This window comes from Engystomops pustulosus, chromosome 10 (genome assembly GCF_040894005.1).
Source record: "Engystomops pustulosus chromosome 10, aEngPut4.maternal, whole genome shotgun sequence".
Lineage (NCBI taxonomy): Eukaryota > Metazoa > Chordata > Amphibia > Anura > Leptodactylidae > Engystomops > Engystomops pustulosus.
The window spans coordinates 70,768,504-70,789,497 of record NC_092420.1 but is presented as its reverse complement, the minus strand read 5'-3'; the positions used below and the strand labels follow the sequence as shown (position 1 = coordinate 70,789,497).

At 42.6% G+C, this 20,994-nt stretch overlaps 1 protein-coding gene across 1 annotated transcript in view; it reads left to right on the top strand.

Moving 5' to 3' along the window:
- The first annotated feature begins 1,221 nt into the window (after positions 1-1,221).
- SLC44A3 (solute carrier family 44 member 3) overlaps positions 1,222-20,994 on the top strand; it is a 57,614-nt gene continuing 37,841 nt past the window's right edge. Inside the window, exons 1-3 of the mRNA XM_072127521.1 lie at positions 1,222-1,428; positions 1,585-1,670; positions 18,662-18,763. Coding sequence (XP_071983622.1) covers positions 1,641-1,670; positions 18,662-18,763 — 132 coding nt within the window. The 5' untranslated portion in view covers positions 1,222-1,428; positions 1,585-1,640. The remainder of the gene's footprint in view (positions 1,429-1,584; positions 1,671-18,661; positions 18,764-20,994) is intronic.

The window sequence follows — 20,994 nt, the reverse complement described above, 5'->3', positions numbered from 1 at the left end:
CTGTGTAAGACGTGGGGTCTTCCTGGATATCCTACCATACAGTCCCTTATCATTCAGACATGACGGATAGTACGGGGCGACACTGTTGTACCCTCGGACTGCAGGGCAGCTTGAACTTGTGTGGATGTTAGTCGAGGACGGAGGTTGAGTCAACTTTAATCCATTTCAACTGGGCGCAAGTGTGATTTACTTATTGCCACCTCCTGTTAGGGGCCACAGGTAGGTTACAGACGCCATAGGTAAGTTCCAGGTGCTGTTAATTACACAAATTAGAGAAGCACCACATGATTTTACTGACAGTGCCAATACTTTTGTCCACCCCCTTTTTATGTTTGGTGTGGAATTATATAAAATTTGGCTTTTTGACTATTTCTTTTTGTTGTTTTGCATTGAAAACAAATGAAATGAAGATAATAATAACAAAGAATTTCTGATTGCAATCATTTTTTGGAAAAAAACTGAGAACTATCTGACAGAATTGCTGGAGTGCCAATACTTTTTGCCACCACCGTAATTCCTAAAGGTTGGACTTGATGGACTTGCGTCTTTTCCCATCCTTATATATTATGATACTTGAGATTATTCTCCCCTTTCCGCCACATCCACCAGGGAATTCATCTCCCCCACTGGGTACAAAGGTGAGTGACAGAGCTCAAACACAATGGAGTAAACACCTGATAGCAGCGGGCGCCGCGTTATCACAGGAGCTCACACACACATACATACAGTAGTGTAAACACCTGAGGGGAGCGCGCGCCTACACAGTCTGCAGTACCACTGCTCACAGACAGGTGGCGCCTCACACTCAGTAGTGTAAACACCTGAGGGCGGCGCGCACCTACACCGCCTGCAGTACTACTGATCACAGACAGGTGGCGCCCCACACTCAGTAGTGTAAACACCTGAGGGGAGCGCGCGCCTACACAGTTTGCAGTACTACTGATCACAGACAGGTGGCGCCCCACACTCAGTAGTGTAAACACCTGAGGAAAGCGCGCACTTACACAGTCTGCAGTACTACTGATCACAGACAGGTGGCGCCCCACACACACAGTAGTGTAAACACCTGAGGAAAGCGCGCACTTACACAGTCTGCAGTACCACTGCTCACAGACAGGTGGCGGCTCACACTCAGTAGTGTAAACACCTGAGGGCCGCGCGCACCTACACCGCCTGCAGTACTACTGATCACAGACAGGTGGCGCGCCAGGAATACACTCAGCAGCAATGCTCGTCCACGCTGGCGCCGGGGCCGCGCTTCTCCCCGCACTGGGTGACAGGACTTCTAAACCTGGCTGTGGGCAGAGGGCGGGACAGCAGCACCGGCCACCCCGTGTGCCCACACCTACCTGTGCCCGGACTCCACTCCCACCTCCCCCACTCATGCAGCCTCTCAGTGCCCGCTGACTGTCCGGAGTAGAACTTTTTGTAAGTATATGGAGAGTGTATATACTGTGTTGTAACTGTGTGCCGTGTACATGGCCGGTGTGTATATACTGTGTGCCGTGTATATGGCCGGTGTGTATATACTGTGTGCCGTGTACATGGCCGGTGTGTACAGTCAGTGTCTGTTCTGTACTGCAGGGAGTGCCCGGGGAATGCCCGCCTGCCAGTCCGGCTGAGGAGAAGCCCCTGCCACCATGTCCCGCTGCTGCTGCGGGGAGTACCAGGTAACACGTGACCGCGCACACGGGGGGCACCGCCCGCCACCTGCACTCACACATGGGTGCCATGCTGGGTGATAGTAATACACAGGGCAGAAAGTGACACATGGGTGTCATGCTGTAATATCTAGGAAAGCTGGGTAATAGTAATACACATGGGTGTCATGCTGAGATTCAGAGTTCACATGAGGTCTATGGGTGCTGCTGGTTGGACCACTTCTGCTGGATACTAAGACAAGGTCTACATACTCAACGCCATAACTAATGCATCTAAATGAGGTCTAGCAAGTAATAAAACAAAAAAATCAAACAGTAAAACGCATAAAGTACATATATATTTTTGTGAAGATTTTATGCACGGGAAAGTTGTTTTTATCCGTTTGTTATCTGCTTCTATAACTAATGTCACAGTGACACATTCATTTTAATAGACCTGTGCACATGAAGATGTTCTAGAAATCTATGGAATGTGACACAAAGGTGTCACCCGTGTTTTGTCCGTATTTGCGGATCACTTGCTGGGTAACACTATCATGCCACACTTCAAGGGGTTGGGACAACCTACTGACATCATTTGCCAGCCTTGCAGTTCTGCAAAAATGAATAGTGCACAAGCATTATTATTATCGGATCGGTCCTACGGTTTGTTAAAATAATGAGCATATGAATTATCCATTAAAATGTTTTTCATTTGGAGCAGCTATTATTGTGTATACAGAAATCCTAAATCCTGCATCATCCGCAGTGTGGAATGTCTCTCTATACATCTGAATGTATATTCTATACTACAGGGCTGCACAACCCTCATAGCCTCGGGTCATTGCCCGCACGCTGCTGCCCGCTGACACCTATGAGCACTGCCACCGACTAGTCGGTGTAAAAATAACCCATAGAAAAATGCATCGACTACCAAGGCCTCAGGCTGGCAAATCATGTTCACGATTGTGTTTCACCTTTAAATAAGTACAGGCGGTCCCCTACTTAAAGGGAACCTACCACCACGAATCTACCTATAAAGGTAGATCGGGTGGTAGGTGGATGTAAGGGACGTGAGGATAGCTCTTTTTAGAGCTAATCCTCACGTCCCCGCTAACTTTAGGTACACTTTATTCCCCTAATATGTAGATTTGTAGATATGTAGATTTCGTTATGCGGCGTGGAGTAGCCGGCACGAGGCTACACAGCGCGGCTACTCCACGCCCCAGTAGCCACATTACTCCTCCTACCCGGTTGCTTGCGGCGCGCAGCTCCTCGTAGCTGCGCGCCCTCGTCCGACAAGCCGGCTACTGCGCATGCGCAGTAGCTCCGGCCTCGGAGCTGGGACTGCTCAGCCGTCGGCCGGCGTTCTGCGCATGCGCAGAACGCCATCATGTCGGACGAGGGCGCGCAGCTACGAGGAGCTGCGCGCCGCACGCAACCGGGTAGGAGGAGTAATGTGGCTACTGGGGCGTGGAGTAGCCGCGCTGTGTAGCCTCGTGCCGGCTACTCCACGCCCCAGTAGCCGCATAACGAAATCTAAATATTAGGGGAATAAAGTCTACATAAAGTTAGCGGGGACGTGAGGATTAGCTCTAAAAAGAGCTATCCTCACGTCCCTTACATCCACCTACCACCCGATCTACCTTTATAGGTAGATTCGTGGTGGTAGGTTCTCTTTAAGGACACCCGACTTACAGACAACCCATAGTTACAGACGGACCCCTCCACCCACTGTGACCTCTGGTAAAGCTCTCTGGATGCTTTACTATAGTCCCAGACTGCAATGATCAGCTGTAAGGTGTCTGTAATGAAGCTTTATTGATAATCCTTGGTCCAATTACAGCAAAAATTTTGAAACAATTGTCATTGGGACAAAAGAAAAAATGTGTCTAGAACTTCAATTATAAAATATACAGTGTCAACTTGCATACAAATTCAACTTAAGAACAAACCTCCAGACCCTATGTTATACGTAACCCGGGGACTGCCTGTAAATGAAAAATGTAGCAAGAGATGTGAGTTTTGTTTTTAAATGCAGCGTCTGAACACACACTAAATCTAGAGTCCATTATTTAGGTCTGTATCTCAACCGGAGGAAAATAATTTCTAGATTTTTATGCTATCGGTGTTTTGCTTAGGTTCGGGCGTGTGCAAGAATGATTTAGAAACGTAAGCTCTTTTGCCACTGGCGTAATTTGTAGCCGGCAGATGTTATTAATGGTTTTTTCCTTTAGAAAAAAAAAAAAATCACTAAGTTTGCATCTGGCTATTTGCTCTAAAAAATTTTTTAACATAATTTATACAACGCACAAGAACAATGCCACAAATAGTATCGTAAGTGGTACAATAGTAAATAGGCTACATTCACTCCATGTTTTATTGATACATTCAGTGTATGTGCATGGAATGCTTGTAACTTATGCAATGAAGTATCTATAGACATATACTGGTAGGTGGGGGCGTCTTTTTTGCCTCCACCTGCCCAGTATACGTCAGAAAAACCGAATGGAAAAACAAAGCAAGCTATCCTGAGCAATGTTATAAGCAAAGAAAGTGAGGGAAGGGAACATGTCCTCTCCCTCCAGAATGCAGCTCACCCCTTTTCAGCGTCAATCCACGGCGTCTTGTGCTGTTACAAAATCCCAATGAGGGTGGGAGTGCTAATCGCGGTGTCGGCTAGGTCTGGCCGAGATTTGAACAATCCAGAAATAGAAAAGGTAATCGCGGCACATCCCTTGAAAAATAAAATCTTCTTTATTGGTGACTATTTAAAAACATGGGAAGTGGTAGGAGTATTACCTACGCGTTTCAGGCACTTCGGTGCCCTTAGTCATGGCATACACTCCTATGTACAGATACAGCTTTTAAAATAAGTGGCTACCAATCCCAAACCTTGGGAGGCGTGTACCCGCGCGTCAAGGTGACGTCACATAACAGACGGAAATCCGGTGCACCATGGCAACGGGACACGCGTCCCTCAGGTAAGCCTAATTAGGGCTTCTAGTTATACCAATTCATTATTGCATACATACAGATTACAGCTTCCAATTATACAAATGTTTTACAAATGTTGTGATGTTAATATGTTCATAGAGCGACGGAACATGTATCCAGAAAAACATAGATGGTTCTGATAGAGATGAAGTATCGTACATGCAAAAAAATGCAAAAAAGGCAAAAAAAGAGAGAAAGAGAGAGGCAAGAGGCAGATCATAGGCGGTTAATTAAGATCCTGTACCACAGAACAATCAATGATATTAGAAAAACAGAGACAGATCAGTTCTGAAATTTAAACCTGATGGTACTCTGGTTCCCAATTTAAAAATCCACAGGGCTTCCCGTTTTAACAGGGTCCTGCGTCTATCGCCACCCCTCTTGCCTTTCCTGACTTTTTCTATGCCAAAGAAGCGAAACGAGGAAACATCTCCTGTATGGATGGTAGCGAAGTGTCTGGAAGCCCCTGACATATTCTTATCCGTACTTTTAGTACAATCTCGGAGATGTTCCGCGATTCTAGTTTTAAGTTTCCTAGTGGTACATCCCACATAGGAAATATCGCACATTTCACATTTAATTACATAAATCAGGAAGGTAGAATCACAGTTAATGAAAGTATTGATGACATGTGGTTTGGTACTGGTCTCAAAAGACATCGTTTGTACAGCATGGCAACAAACGTTGCATCGTGAAGATCCACACCTGAAGAATCCCTTCGTGCCCAACCAAGTATTTGAAAGTGATTTGTCTGCATCATTCGTAAAAAGACTTGGGGAGAGCTTGGACCCCAGGGTGCTCCCTCTTTTGGAAACAAAATTGCAACCACCGTTTAAGATGGAATTTAGTTTATCATCTTGATATAATATAGGGAGGTTCTTTTTTAGGATACCAATAATATGAGGGTAATCAGAATTATATTGTGTTGAGAAGGTAATTTTTGAATGAGTTTGTATGGTGGTACTTTTTTTCTTGGGCTTAAGTAGGGATTCCCTATCTTTATTTTTTGCTATTTCAAAAGCTCTTTTGATAGACCATTTAGGGTAATCCCTTTGCACCAATCTTAGGCTAAGGGATTCGGCTTGCAATAGGAAATCGTCCATATCCGAACATGCCCTCCTTAGTCTGATAAACTCCCCTACAGGTATAGCTTTTAAAGTGTGGGCAGGGTGGCTGCTATTGGCATTCAGGACGGCGTTGCCCGCCGTTTCCTTCCTGAATAAGGTGGTTTTGACCTTGTTCTCAAGGGGACATCCTATTAAAGTAAGATCCAGAAACGAAATAGTGGTGTTATTGGTATTAAATGTGAAAGAAAGATTCATATTATTATTATTCAAATGGGCAACAAAGCGTGGTACGGACGATACATCAGACGACCACACAATCAGTATATCGTCGATGTACCGCCCGTACCACGCGATGCTCCCAAAAAACGGATTCTGTGTGGAATATATATACTCCTCCTCCCACCAGGACATAAATAGGTTTGCCAATGAGGGCGAAAAACGGGCCCCCATTGGCGCTCCTCTTATCTGCAGAAAAAATGTGTCGTCAAATAAGAAAAAATTATGAGTGAGTAGGAACTTAGTCACATCAATAAGAAATTCACACAGTTCAACAGAATACTGGCTGGATCTATATAGGTGGTGTGCCAATGCTGTGATGGCAAGGTCATGCGGGATTGAGCTATATAGGGCGCTGACATCACAAGTTACCCAAGTATACTCGACCTTCCATATGAATTTATCAAAGATGTTAAGAACTTGTTTACTGTCCCTCAAATAGCCTGGTGACCCCAGTACCAAAGGTTGAAGTAGCATGTCCACCCATTCGCACAAGTGTTCGTTTGGGGACCCTATGCCAGATATTATAGGTCTTAGGGATGGGGGAAAAGTATTTTTATGGACCTTAGGTAGCCCATGGAAAATTGGTGTGATTGGATGTGTTGGGCATAAGTAATCCTTTTTACCTTCTGGTATAATGCCCAAAGCTATACCCTCCTCAACAATTTCCACTAGCTGCTTCTGGAAGATAGTAGTGGGGTCACTGTCCAGTCTTCTATATGTGGAGGAATCCTGCAGAATAGTCATAACTAAGTTTCTGTACAGGGATCTGTCCAGAGCTACGACCTTACCCCCTTTATCTGCCATCCTAAAGATGACCTGTTTGTTGGACTCTAATTCAAGTAATGCCTGCTTCAGGGAGGGGTCAAGGTTGTTTCCCCGAGACAGAGACTCATCCCTGTAGAGATTCATAAGATCTCGTTCCACTGTCTGTTGAAACTGTTCCATAACAGGAACTCTAGCATTAATGGGATAGAAAAATTTGTTTGTGGTTTTAATAGGTGTGGTATGAATAAACCTCTCCGATTCAGGTATGTCAGTCAAACTCTTGAGGTCTAGAAGGGTGCACTGGTCTTTAAATTCTAGACCAGTGTACTCATTCCGTACCTCCATGGCAGACAGTGGTGGATCATTTTGGTTGTCTGTACTATCAAAGAAGTGTCGCCTAACCGTCAGGGCCCTCACAAATCTGTTCACATCTAGCATAGTGTCAAAGACATTAAACCTGGTCGTGGGGACAAAATTAAGTCCCTTTTCCAGAACCTTTATCTGGTTAATTGAAAACACACATGCTGATAGGTTCAGGAAACTACTATCCTCAGACTGGTTACTGTTCATTTTCATTGTCCTTTTTTCTTGCTCCTTGTGGGGTAGTCCCGATTGAGTCCCGAACCGGTATCTCTTATGTTTTCTTCCCGATCTCCTGCCCCGTTTTTTGACAGATGTGATTTGTGTCCTACCGAGGGAGAGGGTTGTGAGCTGTCCGTTTCCATTGTTGATACATCCGAATCCATTTCTGATGAGCTGAAAGAGACCTTCCTTTGTCTCTTGGTCTTATTCCGTTTCCTATTTTTGTTTTTCTTTAGGATGGAGCGTGGTGTGGAAGTTTCTGTTGGTCTTTTCGTATATATATGTCCAGATGCATAGTCCTCCGAGTCTCGTAAAAATTTTCTTTTTTTAATATCCATGATGTGTTGCTCAGATTTTTCCAATGTAGCACATAGATTCTCCTTCAGTTTTCTATGTTCTTCTGTCTCCTTATATTGATCCAGGCTCGTTTCAATATTGTTAATTTCGTCCTTCAGGGTTTGAAGTTTGCGTGCTTCCTCCTCCACTATGAGTCCAATTAAAGCAAATGAGCATTCTGAGAGGATGTTGTCCCATTTCGTTAAGAAATCTTCATTGTACACGGTAGTTGGTCTTTTTTTAATCCTGAGACCGCGTGGTATCATTTCTTTTGCCATATATGAGTTCAGAGAGTTGTGATCCCACCATGTTCTTAATTCTTGTAGGGAAAGTTTCTCTAGTTCATGCATTTTGGTCTTCAAGTCTGTGTTTTTTAACATAATATCATTGTTCACATTGAAGACTTCCGCTAGTTTGCGGTTTCTTGCATCTAGGGTACTTTCAACAAGAGTAGCGTCTTGTGTTCCTTCCGATGTCATGTTGGACTATATGGCGGATCAGTGGAGGGTAATGCAATAAAGAAAACGTGGGGAGACACACAGATTTTTCTGGAGGCAAGAAATAGTATGTATGTTTGTTCATATATATTCAGCACAATCAAAATACTTGTGGAAAATCAATTTCACAGTGATGGGATTATTCCCTGGTCGGGGAGCACGCAAACATAACCCAAACGATCATAGTTATAAGCAAAGAAAGTGAGGGAAGGGAACATGTCCTCTCCCTCCAGAATGCAGCTCACCCCTTTTCAGCGTCAATCCACGGCGTCTTGTGCTGTTACAAAATCCCAATGAGGGTGGGAGTGCTAATCGCGGTGTCGGCTAGGTCTGGCCGAGATTTGAACAATCCAGAAATAGAAAAGGTAATCGCGGCACATCCCTTGAAAAATAAAATCTTCTTTATTGGTGACTATTTAAAAACATGGGAAGTGGTAGGAGTATTACCTACGCGTTTCAGGCACTTCGGTGCCCTTAGTCATGGCATACACTCCTATGTACAGATACAGCTTTTAAAATAAGTGGCTACCAATCCCAAACCTTGGGAGGCGTGTACCCGCGCGTCAAGGTGACGTCACATAACAGACGGAAATCCGGTGCACCATGGCAACGGGACACGCGTCCCTCAGGTAAGCCTAATTAGGGCTTCTAGTTATACCAATTCATTATTGCATACATACAGATTACAGCTTCCAATTATACAAATGTTTTACAAATGTTGTGATGTTAATATGTTCATAGAGCGACGGAACATGTATCCAGAAAAACATAGATGGTTCTGATAGAGATGAAGTATCGTACATGCAAAAAAATGCAAAAAAGGCAAAAAAGAGAGAAAGAGAGAGGCAAGAGGCAGATCATAGGCGGTTAATTAAGATCCTGTACCACAGAACAATCAATGATATTAGAAAAACAGAGACAGATCAGTTCTGAAATTTAAACCTGATGGTACTCTGGTTCCCAATTTAAAAATCCACAGGGCTTCCCGTTTTAACAGGGTCCTGCGTCTATCGCCACCCCTCTTGCCTTTCCTGACTTTTTCTATGCCAAAGAAGCGAAACGAGGAAACATCTCCTGTATGGATGGTAGCGAAGTGTCTGGAAGCCCCTGACATATTCTTATCCGTACTTTTAGTACAATCTCGGAGATGTTCCGCGATTCTAGTTTTAAGTTTCCTAGTGGTACATCCCACATAGGAAATATCGCACATTTCACATTTAATTACATAAATCAGGAAGGTAGAATCACAGTTAATGAAAGTATTGATGACATGTGGTTTGGTACTGGTCTCAAAAGACATCGTTTGTACAGCATGGCAACAAACGTTGCATCGTGAAGATCCACACCTGAAGAATCCCTTCGTGCCCAACCAAGTATTTGAAAGTGATTTGTCTGCATCATTCGTAAAAAGACTTGGGGAGAGCTTGGACCCCAGGGTGCTCCCTCTTTTGGAAACAAAATTGCAACCACCGTTTAAGATGGAATTTAGTTTATCATCTTGATATAATATAGGGAGGTTCTTTTTTAGGATACCAATAATATGAGGGTAATCAGAATTATATTGTGTTGAGAAGGTAATTTTTGAATGAGTTTGTATGGTGGTACTTTTTTTCTTGGGCTTAAGTAGGGATTCCCTATCTTTATTTTTTGCTATTTCAAAAGCTCTTTTGATAGACCATTTAGGGTAATCCCTTTGCACCAACTCTCTGAACTCATATATGGCAAAAGAAATGATACCACGCGGTCTCAGGATTAAAAAAAGACCAACTACCGTGTACAATGAAGATTTCTTAACGAAATGGGACAACATCCTCTCAGAATGCTCATTTGCTTTAATTGGACTCATAGTGGAGGAGGAAGCACGCAAACTTCAAACCCTGAAGGACGAAATTAACAATATTGAAACGAGCCTGGATCAATATAAGGAGACAGAAGAACATAGAAAACTGAAGGAGAATCTATGTGCTACATTGGAAAAATCTGAGCAACACATCATGGATATTAAAAAAAGAAAATTTTTACGAGACTCGGAGGACTATGCATCTGGACATATATATACGAAAAGACCAACAGAAACTTCCACACCACGCTCCATCCTAAAGAAAAACAAAAATAGGAAACGGAATAAGACCAAGAGACAAAGGAAGGTCTCTTTCAGCTCATCAGAAATGGATTCGGATGTATCAACAATGGAAACGGACAGCTCACAACCCTCTCCCTCGGTAGGACACAAATCACATCTGTCAAAAAACGGGGCAGGAGATCGGGAAGAAAACATAAGAGATACCGGTTCGGGACTCAATCGGGACTACCCCACAAGGAGCAAGAAAAAAGGACAATGAAAATGAACAGTAACCAGTCTGAGGATAGTAGTTTCCTGAACCTATCAGCATGTGTGTTTTCAATTAACCAGATAAAGGTTCTGGAAAAGGGACTTAATTTTGTCCCCACGACCAGGTTTAATGTCTTTGACACTATGCTAGATGTGAACAGATTTGTGAGGGCCCTGACGGTTAGGCGACACTTCTTTGATAGTACAGACAACCAAAATGATCCACCACTGTCTGCCATGGAGGTACGGAATGAGTACACTGGTCTAGAATTTAAAGACCAGTGCACCCTTCTAGACCTCAAGAGTTTGACTGACATACCTGAATCGGAGAGGTTTATTCATACCACACCTATTAAAACCACAAACAAATTTTTCTATCCCATTAATGCTAGAGTTCCTGTTATGGAACAGTTTCAACAGACAGTGGAACGAGATCTTATGAATCTCTACAGGGATGAGTCTCTGTCTCGGGGAAACAACCTTGACCCCTCCCTGAAGCAGGCATTACTTGAATTAGAGTCCAACAAACAGGTCATCTTTAGGATGGCAGATAAAGGGGGTAAGGTCGTAGCTCTGGACAGATCCCTGTACAGAAACTTAGTTATGACTATTCTGCAGGATTCCTCCACATATAGAAGACTGGACAGTGACCCCACTACTATCTTCCAGAAGCAGCTAGTGGAAATTGTTGAGGAGGGTATAGCTTTGGGCATTATACCAGAAGGTAAAAAGGATTACTTATGCCCAACACATCCAATCACACCAATTTTCCATGGGCTACCTAAGGTCCATAAAAATACTTTTCCCCCATCCCTAAGACCTATAATATCTGGCATAGGGTCCCCAAACGAACACTTGTGCGAATGGGTGGACATGCTACTTCAACCTTTGGTACTGGGGTCACCAGGCTATTTGAGGGACAGTAAACAAGTTCTTAACATCTTTGATAAATTCATATGGAAGGTCGAGTATACTTGGGTAACTTGTGATGTCAGCGCCCTATATAGCTCAATCCCGCATGACCTTGCCATCACAGCATTGGCACACCACCTATATAGATCCAGCCAGTATTCTGTTGAACTGTGTGAATTTCTTATTGATGTGACTAAGTTCCTACTCACTCATAATTTTTTCTTATTTGACGACACATTTTTTCTGCAGATAAGAGGAGCGCCAATGGGGGCCCGTTTTTCGCCCTCATTGGCAAACCTATTTATGTCCTGGTGGGAGGAGGAGTATATATATTCCACACAGAATCCGTTTTTTGGGAGCATCGCGTGGTACGGGCGGTACATCGACGATATACTGATTGTGTGGTCGTCTGATGTATCGTCCGTACCACGCTTTGTTGCCCATTTGAATAATAATAATATGAATCTTTCTTTCACATTTAATACCAATAACACCACTATTTCGTTTCTGGATCTTACTTTAATAGGATGTCCCCTTGAGAACAAGGTCAAAACCACCTTATTCAGGAAGGAAACGGCGGGCAACGCCGTCCTGAATGCCAATAGCAGCCACCCTGCCCACACTTTAAAAGCTATACCTGTAGGGGAGTTTATCAGACTAAGGAGGGCATGTTCGGATATGGACGATTTCCTATTGCAAGCCGAATCCCTTAGCCTAAGATTGGTGCAAAGGGATTACCCTAAATGGTCTATCAAAAGAGCTTTTGAAATAGCAAAAAATAAAGATAGGGAATCCCTACTTAAGCCCAAGAAAAAAAGTACCACCATACAAACTCATTCAAAAATTACCTTCTCAACACAATATAATTCTGATTACCCTCATATTATTGGTATCCTAAAAAAGAACCTCCCTATATTATATCAAGATGATAAACTAAATTCCATCTTAAACGGTGGTTGCAATTTTGTTTCCAAAAGAGGGAGCACCCTGGGGTCCAAGCTCTCCCCAAGTCTTTTTACGAATGATGCAGACAAATCACTTTCAAATACTTGGTTGGGCACGAAGGGATTCTTCAGGTGTGGATCTTCACGATGCAACGTTTGTTGCCATGCTGTACAAACGATGTCTTTTGAGACCAGTACCAAACCACATGTCATCAATACTTTCATTAACTGTGATTCTACCTTCCTGATTTATGTAATTAAATGTGAAATGTGCGATATTTCCTATGTGGGATGTACCACTAGGAAACTTAAAACTAGAATCGCGGAACATCTCCGAGATTGTACTAAAAGTACGGATAAGAATATGTCAGGGGCTTCCAGACACTTCGCTACCATCCATACAGGAGATGTTTCCTCGTTTCGCTTCTTTGGCATAGAAAAAGTCAGGAAAGGCAAGAGGGGTGGCGATAGACGCAGGACCCTGTTAAAACGGGAAGCCCTGTGGATTTTTAAATTGGGAACCAGAGTACCATCAGGTTTAAATTTCAGAACTGATCTGTCTCTGTTTTTCTAATATCATTGATTGTTCTGTGGTACAGGATCTTAATTAACCGCCTATGATCTGCCTCTTGCCTCTCTCTTTCTCTCTTTTTTTGCCTTTTTTGCATTTTTTTGCATGTACGATACTTCATCTCTATCAGAACCATCTATGTTTTTCTGGATACATGTTCCGTCGCTCTATGAACATATTAACATCACAACATTTGTAAAACATTTGTATAATTGGAAGCTGTAATCTGTATGTATGCAATAATGAATTGGTATAACTAGAAGCCCTAATTAGGCTTACCTGAGGGACGCGTGTCCCGTTGCCATGGTGCACCGGATTTCCGTCTGTTATGTGACGTCACCTTGACGCGCGGGTACACGCCTCCCAAGGTTTGGGATTGGTAGCCACTTATTTTAAAAGCTGTATCTGTACATAGGAGTGTATGCCATGACTAAGGGCACCGAAGTGCCTGAAACGCGTAGGTAATACTCCTACCACTTCCCATGTTTTTAAATAGTCACCAATAAAGAAGATTTTATTTTTCAAGGGATGTGCCGCGATTACCTTTTCTATTTCTGGATTGTTCAAATCTCGGCCAGACCTAGCCGACACCGCGATTAGCACTCCCACCCTCATTGGGATTTTGTAACAGCACAAGACGCCGTGGATTGACGCTGAAAAGGGGTGAGCTGCATTCTGGAGGGAGAGGACATGTTCCCTTCCCTCACTTTCTTTGCTTATAACTATGATCGTTTGGGTTATGTTTGCGTGCTCCCCGACCAGGGAATAATCCCATCACTGTGAAATTGATTTTCCACAAGTATTTTGATTGTGCTGAATATATATGAACAAACATACATACTATTTCTTGCCTCCAGAAAAATCTGTGTGTCTCCCCACGTTTTCTTTATTGCATTACCCTCCACTGATCCGCCATATAGTCCAACATGACATCGGAAGGAACACAAGACGCTACTCTTGTTGAAAGTACCCTAGATGCAAGAAACCGCAAACTAGCGGAAGTCTTCAATGTGAACAATGATATTATGTTAAAAAACACAGACTTGAAGACCAAAATGCATGAACTAGAGAAACTTTCCCTACAAGAATTAAGAACATGGTGGGATCACAACTCTCTGAACTCATATATGGCAAAAGAAATGATACCACGCGGTCTCAGGATTAAAAAAAGACCAACTACCGTGTACAATGAAGATTTCTTAACGAAATGGGACAACATCCTCTCAGAATGCTCATTTGCTTTAATTGGACTCATAGTGGAGGAGGAAGCACGCAAACTTCAAACCCTGAAGGACGAAATTAACAATATTGAAACGAGCCTGGATCAATATAAGGAGACAGAAGAACATAGAAAACTGAAGGAGAATCTATGTGCTACATTGGAAAAATCTGAGCAACACATCATGGATATTAAAAAAAGAAAATTTTTACGAGACTCGGAGGACTATGCATCTGGACATATATATACGAAAAGACCAACAGAAACTTCCACACCACGCTCCATCCTAAAGAAAAACAAAAATAGGAAACGGAATAAGACCAAGAGACAAAGGAAGGTCTCTTTCAGCTCATCAGAAATGGATTCGGATGTATCAACAATGGAAACGGACAGCTCACAACCCTCTCCCTCGGTAGGACACAAATCACATCTGTCAAAAAACGGGGCAGGAGATCGGGAAGAAAACATAAGAGATACCGGTTCGGGACTCAATCGGGACTACCCCACAAGGAGCAAGAAAAAAGGACAATGAAAATGAACAGTAACCAGTCTGAGGATAGTAGTTTCCTGAACCTATCAGCATGTGTGTTTTCAATTAACCAGATAAAGGTTCTGGAAAAGGGACTTAATTTTGTCCCCACGACCAGGTTTAATGTCTTTGACACTATGCTAGATGTGAACAGATTTGTGAGGGCCCTGACGGTTAGGCGACACTTCTTTGATAGTACAGACAACCAAAATGATCCACCACTGTCTGCCATGGAGGTACGGAATGAGTACACTGGTCTAGAATTTAAAGACCAGTGCACCCTTCTAGACCTCAAGAGTTTGACTGACATACCTGAATCGGAGAGGTTTATTCATACCACACCTATTAAAACCACAAACAAATTTTTCTATCCCATTAATGCTAGAGTTCCTGTTATGGAACAGTTTCAACAGACAGTGGAACGAGATCTTATGAATCTCTACAGGGATGAGTCTCTGTCTCGGGGAAACAACCTTGACCCCTCCCTGAAGCAGGCATTACTTGAATTAGAGTCCAACAAACAGGTCATCTTTAGGATGGCAGATAAAGGGGGTAAGGTCGTAGCTCTGGACAGATCCCTGTACAGAAACTTAGTTATGACTATTCTGCAGGATTCCTCCACATATAGAAGACTGGACAGTGACCCCACTACTATCTTCCAGAAGCAGCTAGTGGAAATTGTTGAGGAGGGTATAGCTTTGGGCATTATACCAGAAGGTAAAAAGGATTACTTATGCCCAACACATCCAATCACACCAATTTTCCATGGGCTACCTAAGGTCCATAAAAATACTTTTCCCCCATCCCTAAGACCTATAATATCTGGCATAGGGTCCCCAAACGAACACTTGTGCGAATGGGTGGACATGCTACTTCAACCTTTGGTACTGGGGTCACCAGGCTATTTGAGGGACAGTAAACAAGTTCTTAACATCTTTGATAAATTCATATGGAAGGTCGAGTATACTTGGGTAACTTGTGATGTCAGCGCCCTATATAGCTCAATCCCGCATGACCTTGCCATCACAGCATTGGCACACCACCTATATAGATCCAGCCAGTATTCTGTTGAACTGTGTGAATTTCTTATTGATGTGACTAAGTTCCTACTCACTCATAATTTTTTCTTATTTGACGACACATTTTTTCTGCAGATAAGAGGAGCGCCAATGGGGGCCCGTTTTTCGCCCTCATTGGCAAACCTATTTATGTCCTGGTGGGAGGAGGAGTATATATATTCCACACAGAATCCGTTTTTTGGGAGCATCGCGTGGTACGGGCGGTACATCGACGATATACTGATTGTGTGGTCGTCTGATGTATCGTCCGTACCACGCTTTGTTGCCCATTTGAATAATAATAATATGAATCTTTCTTTCACATTTAATACCAATAACACCACTATTTCGTTTCTGGATCTTACTTTAATAGGATGTCCCCTTGAGAACAAGGTCAAAACCACCTTATTCAGGAAGGAAACGGCGGGCAACGCCGTCCTGAATGCCAATAGCAGCCACCCTGCCCACACTTTAAAAGCTATACCTGTAGGGGAGTTTATCAGACTAAGGAGGGCATGTTCGGATATGGACGATTTCCTATTGCAAGCCGAATCCCTTAGCCTAAGATTGGTGCAAAGGGATTACCCTAAATGGTCTATCAAAAGAGCTTTTGAAATAGCAAAAAATAAAGATAGGGAATCCCTACTTAAGCCCAAGAAAAAAAGTACCACCATACAAACTCATTCAAAAATTACCTTCTCAACACAATATAATTCTGATTACCCTCATATTATTGGTATCCTAAAAAAGAACCTCCCTATATTATATCAAGATGATAAACTAAATTCCATCTTAAACGGTGGTTGCAATTTTGTTTCCAAAAGAGGGAGCACCCTGGGGTCCAAGCTCTCCCCAAGTCTTTTTACGAATGATGCAGACAAATCACTTTCAAATACTTGGTTGGGCACGAAGGGATTCTTCAGGTGTGGATCTTCACGATGCAACGTTTGTTGCCATGCTGTACAAACGATGTCTTTTGAGACCAGTACCAAACCACATGTCATCAATACTTTCATTAACTGTGATTCTACCTTCCTGATTTATGTAATTAAATGTGAAATGTGCGATATTTCCTATGTGGGATGTACCACTAGGAAACTTAAAACTAGAATCGCGGAACATCTCCGAGATTGTACTAAAAGTACGGATAAGAATATGTCAGGGGCTTCCAGACACTTCGCTACCATCCATACAGGAGATGTTTCCTCGTTTCGCTTCTTTGGCATAGAAAAAGTCAGGAAAGGCAAGAGGGGTGGCGATAGACGCAGGACCCTGTTAAAACGGGAAGCCCTGTGGATTTTTAAATTGGGAACCAGAGTACCATCAGGTTTAAATTTCAGAACTGATCTGTCTCTGTTTTTCTAATATCATTGATTGTTCTGTGGTACAGGATCTTAATTAACCGCCTATGATCTGCCTCTTGCCTCTCTCTTTCTCTCTTTTTTTGCCTTTTTTGCATTTTTTTGCATGTACGATACTTCATCTCTATCAGAACCATCTATGTTTTTCTGGATACATGTTCCGTCGCTCTATGAACATATTAACATCACAACATTTGTAAAACATTTGTATAATTGGAAGCTGTAATCTGTATGTATGCAATAATGAATTGGTATAACTAGAAGCCCTAATTAGGCTTACCTGAGGGACGCGTGTCCCGTTGCCATGGTGCACCGGATTTCCGTCTGTTATGTGACGTCACCTTGACGCGCGGGTACACGCCTCCCAAGGTTTGGGATTGGTAGCCACTTATTTTAAAAGCTGTATCTGTACATAGGAGTGTATGCCATGACTAAGGGCACCGAAGTGCCTGAAACGCGTAGGTAATACTCCTACCACTTCCCATGTTTTTAAATAGTCACCAATAAAGAAGATTTTATTTTTCAAGGGATGTGCCGCGATTACCTTTTCTATTTCTGGATTATCCTGAGCAATGTATACCCACAGCGAAGGCCACAATAGCCTATGAGATACGGATGTAATTGTATTGTTTACATCCCGACCTCTGCTGGGCATATACTCTGTCTGGAATGTCCTCAATGTCTATATAAGAACAATTATGTTATTTGGGAAACACCCTGAACATTGGCAGCAGCCAATCATTGGTTGTGACCGAAGCGCAAACACCGGTTTTGGGATGTAGGAGGCTCCCAGGTAGTAAATTGAGCCAACGGAGCAGATTGCTTAAATGTGTGCCCTAGGGACCTCATAGTTGCATAAGGTACCCTGATCAGAGGTGTCACCTAATATGTTGACCCCAACGATTTGTACCAATTTGTGATCTTTTTGCTAATTTTCTCCACCTTTCCGTTCAGCCATCTTACTCCACGTTTATTATTCCAACCCAGATATGTTAGACAGATATACTAAGTGCATCTTGTCATAAAGTTGCAATTTTAGGCGTTAATCCACTTTTTTAGGATTTCTTCGCAGCACAGATATATTTTGCATGTGGCAATTGTAGCTTTGGGAAATGAAGGGTTTATTTTTTGCTTGTTTTTTTTTTTACATTGTGACATTTCTCATCTTACTGTGATATAAATGTCAGTATTTATACAGGGCCGTGCACTACGTTCTTGTGCTTTTCCTAATCCGGTAGCAATGGCTGAATCTGAGCAGACAAACAAACTGCAAGCTTGGAATAGTTTAGCTCGGGCTGCTTAGTGATGTGTTTATCTCTCGTGGACACCGGCCCAATTCTGCTGCAGGAAAATCAAGTATGCCGAGCTGTGTTCTTATCAGATTCTAGGTGGACAAAATGTATATACAGTATCACAGTATATGACCTTAGATGCACTCGTTCCCCAGAGACTAGACCACAAGGGAATTGTCTCTTTTTACTCGATATCAGTGTGACCAGTGCAAAAAAGATTTTGACCGTCCCTTTAACCATTGTCATAGTCACCTGACTGTGTAAGATTTCTTTTTTTCAGGTTTCTGAAGATACTAGACAGAGACAGTGGAGACTTGTGCTGCACAGGAAATGTACAGACATCCCATGGCTGGTCGTATTCTTCCTTTTCTTTTGTGGTTTGGTAAGTGATGGTAGTACAAATCATGGATATCAGCAGTATGGCACAACTGTTCTTCATGGAAGAAGGGGGGGTCCTTGCATCATATATAACTCGTTGGCACTGAGGTGACCGACTGTGATTGTGTGCAGTAGGCCTGAATCAGAATTTCCATTATTATTGGTGGGAGAAGATTGGAACTTTTAGTCCTCAAGCATAACGTCTGTTGAGAGGAGTCACAAGCCCACACCATGTCCTGTGGCTGAGAATTAGTTTTTTTGTGACCAATTTCTGTAAAAGGGGTGGTCAAAATCTTCCCTTACTTTCACCTGTATACAATTTTTTCCAATGGGGGACATTTATTATCCACTTTGTGCCAGTTTTTTGGCAGTTTTTTTTTTTTTTTTTTTTTGCTGCTCCATATTTATTATGTCAGTGCCACAATTTAGCTTCTTTTTCAGCCATCTAAACTTTTTTTTTTTTGTTATTGTTGCTTAAGTTTGGCAAAAACTCTTTAGTCCCGAAACTTTTCCTGTACTTCTAGTTTCCCAAAACTTTTTTTGGTGCAAAATTTGACCACCAACATTCAGCAAGTCTACTAACTTCTAAACCCCTTCATGAATGTGGTTTGATGCTCATTTGTTCGTATTGCAGTGCACAATTTACATTAAGGCTGTGTGCCAGAGTGTAAAAAGGGTAGATTTACATGTGGTTTTCTAAAATTTAGTTTTTCTATTACCCATGTATGACATATTCCACGTCCATAGAATGCAAATTAGTTCATATTGGGTAAATTGGAGATAAGTGACCAACATGAACCAATTTGCATACTGCTCCCATGTAAAGAAATCTCTGTACTAGTCTTTTCTATAAGAACTAGTACAACTATGGACGCTGTGTATATGTATTCTTAAAGGGGTTGTACCAGCGCTGGGATAGGAGACAGGTGGGCGCCAGGCTGCCCAGAAGTTGTCCGAGCTGAGCTTCCGTGCCCCTGTAAAGAATAAGGGGCACGGCTCCATGGACTGTGTCACGGCACTCCGGGAGTGCCGGAGGAGGTGAAGCTTTTTTTTTTTTTTTTTTAATAGCCCCCCCCAGCCCAGCTGCTAAATTTTGTTATAATTGGAAAGCCCCTTTAACATTGGAGGCTATACACATTTTCGATTCTATCTAATGTAATCCTGTAGTATTTTCAGGTTTAGGTTTTGATATTCATTGACCACTAAAGTAGTGTTGTTAGTTGACACTAATCCCTTCAAATATTAGATCATGTAAGAAAAGCATGACAAATATATTGCCTACGCTCTTAGGACTAGGTGCCACATTCCCCATGCTTATGGTTAGCTAAACAAATATATCCAGTTACTTCATCACTATAAATAGTCAAGTCCTCAGAGCTGAGAACAGATTTCAGATAACCTCTTAAAACACCACATTGCTTAAAGGGTTGTACAGGGATTATTTATGTACAGAGTCTAATGGTGGTCACTTCATCTGTAGAAGTGGATTTATGATTTTATGTCATAAGGTGATATTTAAAGGAAATGTATTATCAAGATCCAGGCACAGAGACTGTGGTAATCTTTTTATATTTGTTCCTTCTAGGAACCACCTTTTAATATTATGCCAATGAACCAAAAGGACTCTGGGGGTTGTTACTTCTGTTACGTTGTGTAGGAGCAGGTTTCCCTCCTTCTGCTCCCTTAGCACCCCCCCCCCCCTCCCTCTGCCTGCTGAAATCTCACACATTGTTACAGCCACGGAGAGGCTTTGGTAACACCCCCTAGCTCTTCTGGCTTTTAGCATAATTTGATAGGTTGATTTTTAGAATGAAGGAGACCATTAATAACAAATATAAGATATTATTATATTGTATTTTTGTTGCATTTTCAACAGATCTATTTAAAGGGAACCTTTCAGGCCAATTTAGGCATTAAATCACCAATCCATACGGTCCTATATTAATACCCTGGTGTAACTTTAATGGACCACGGAAGGGTACGCCTGATCAATTAATTATCGTTTTATAGAAACACCCTGAACGCTCAAGTTCTGGGAGCCGCAGGAAGTGAGTTAGAGTTGTCCATACAACCTCCGGGATGGCACAACACTCGCCCACAAGCCTGGATGGCTGAAGGACTCCTTTCACTAGCCTCAGTAAAACAGAACCTTATCAGAACAGTTGGCTGCCACCAGGTTCTCGTTTGATATGAGCCCGGTCTGTAACGGGATTATATCGGATGAGGAGCCAACCG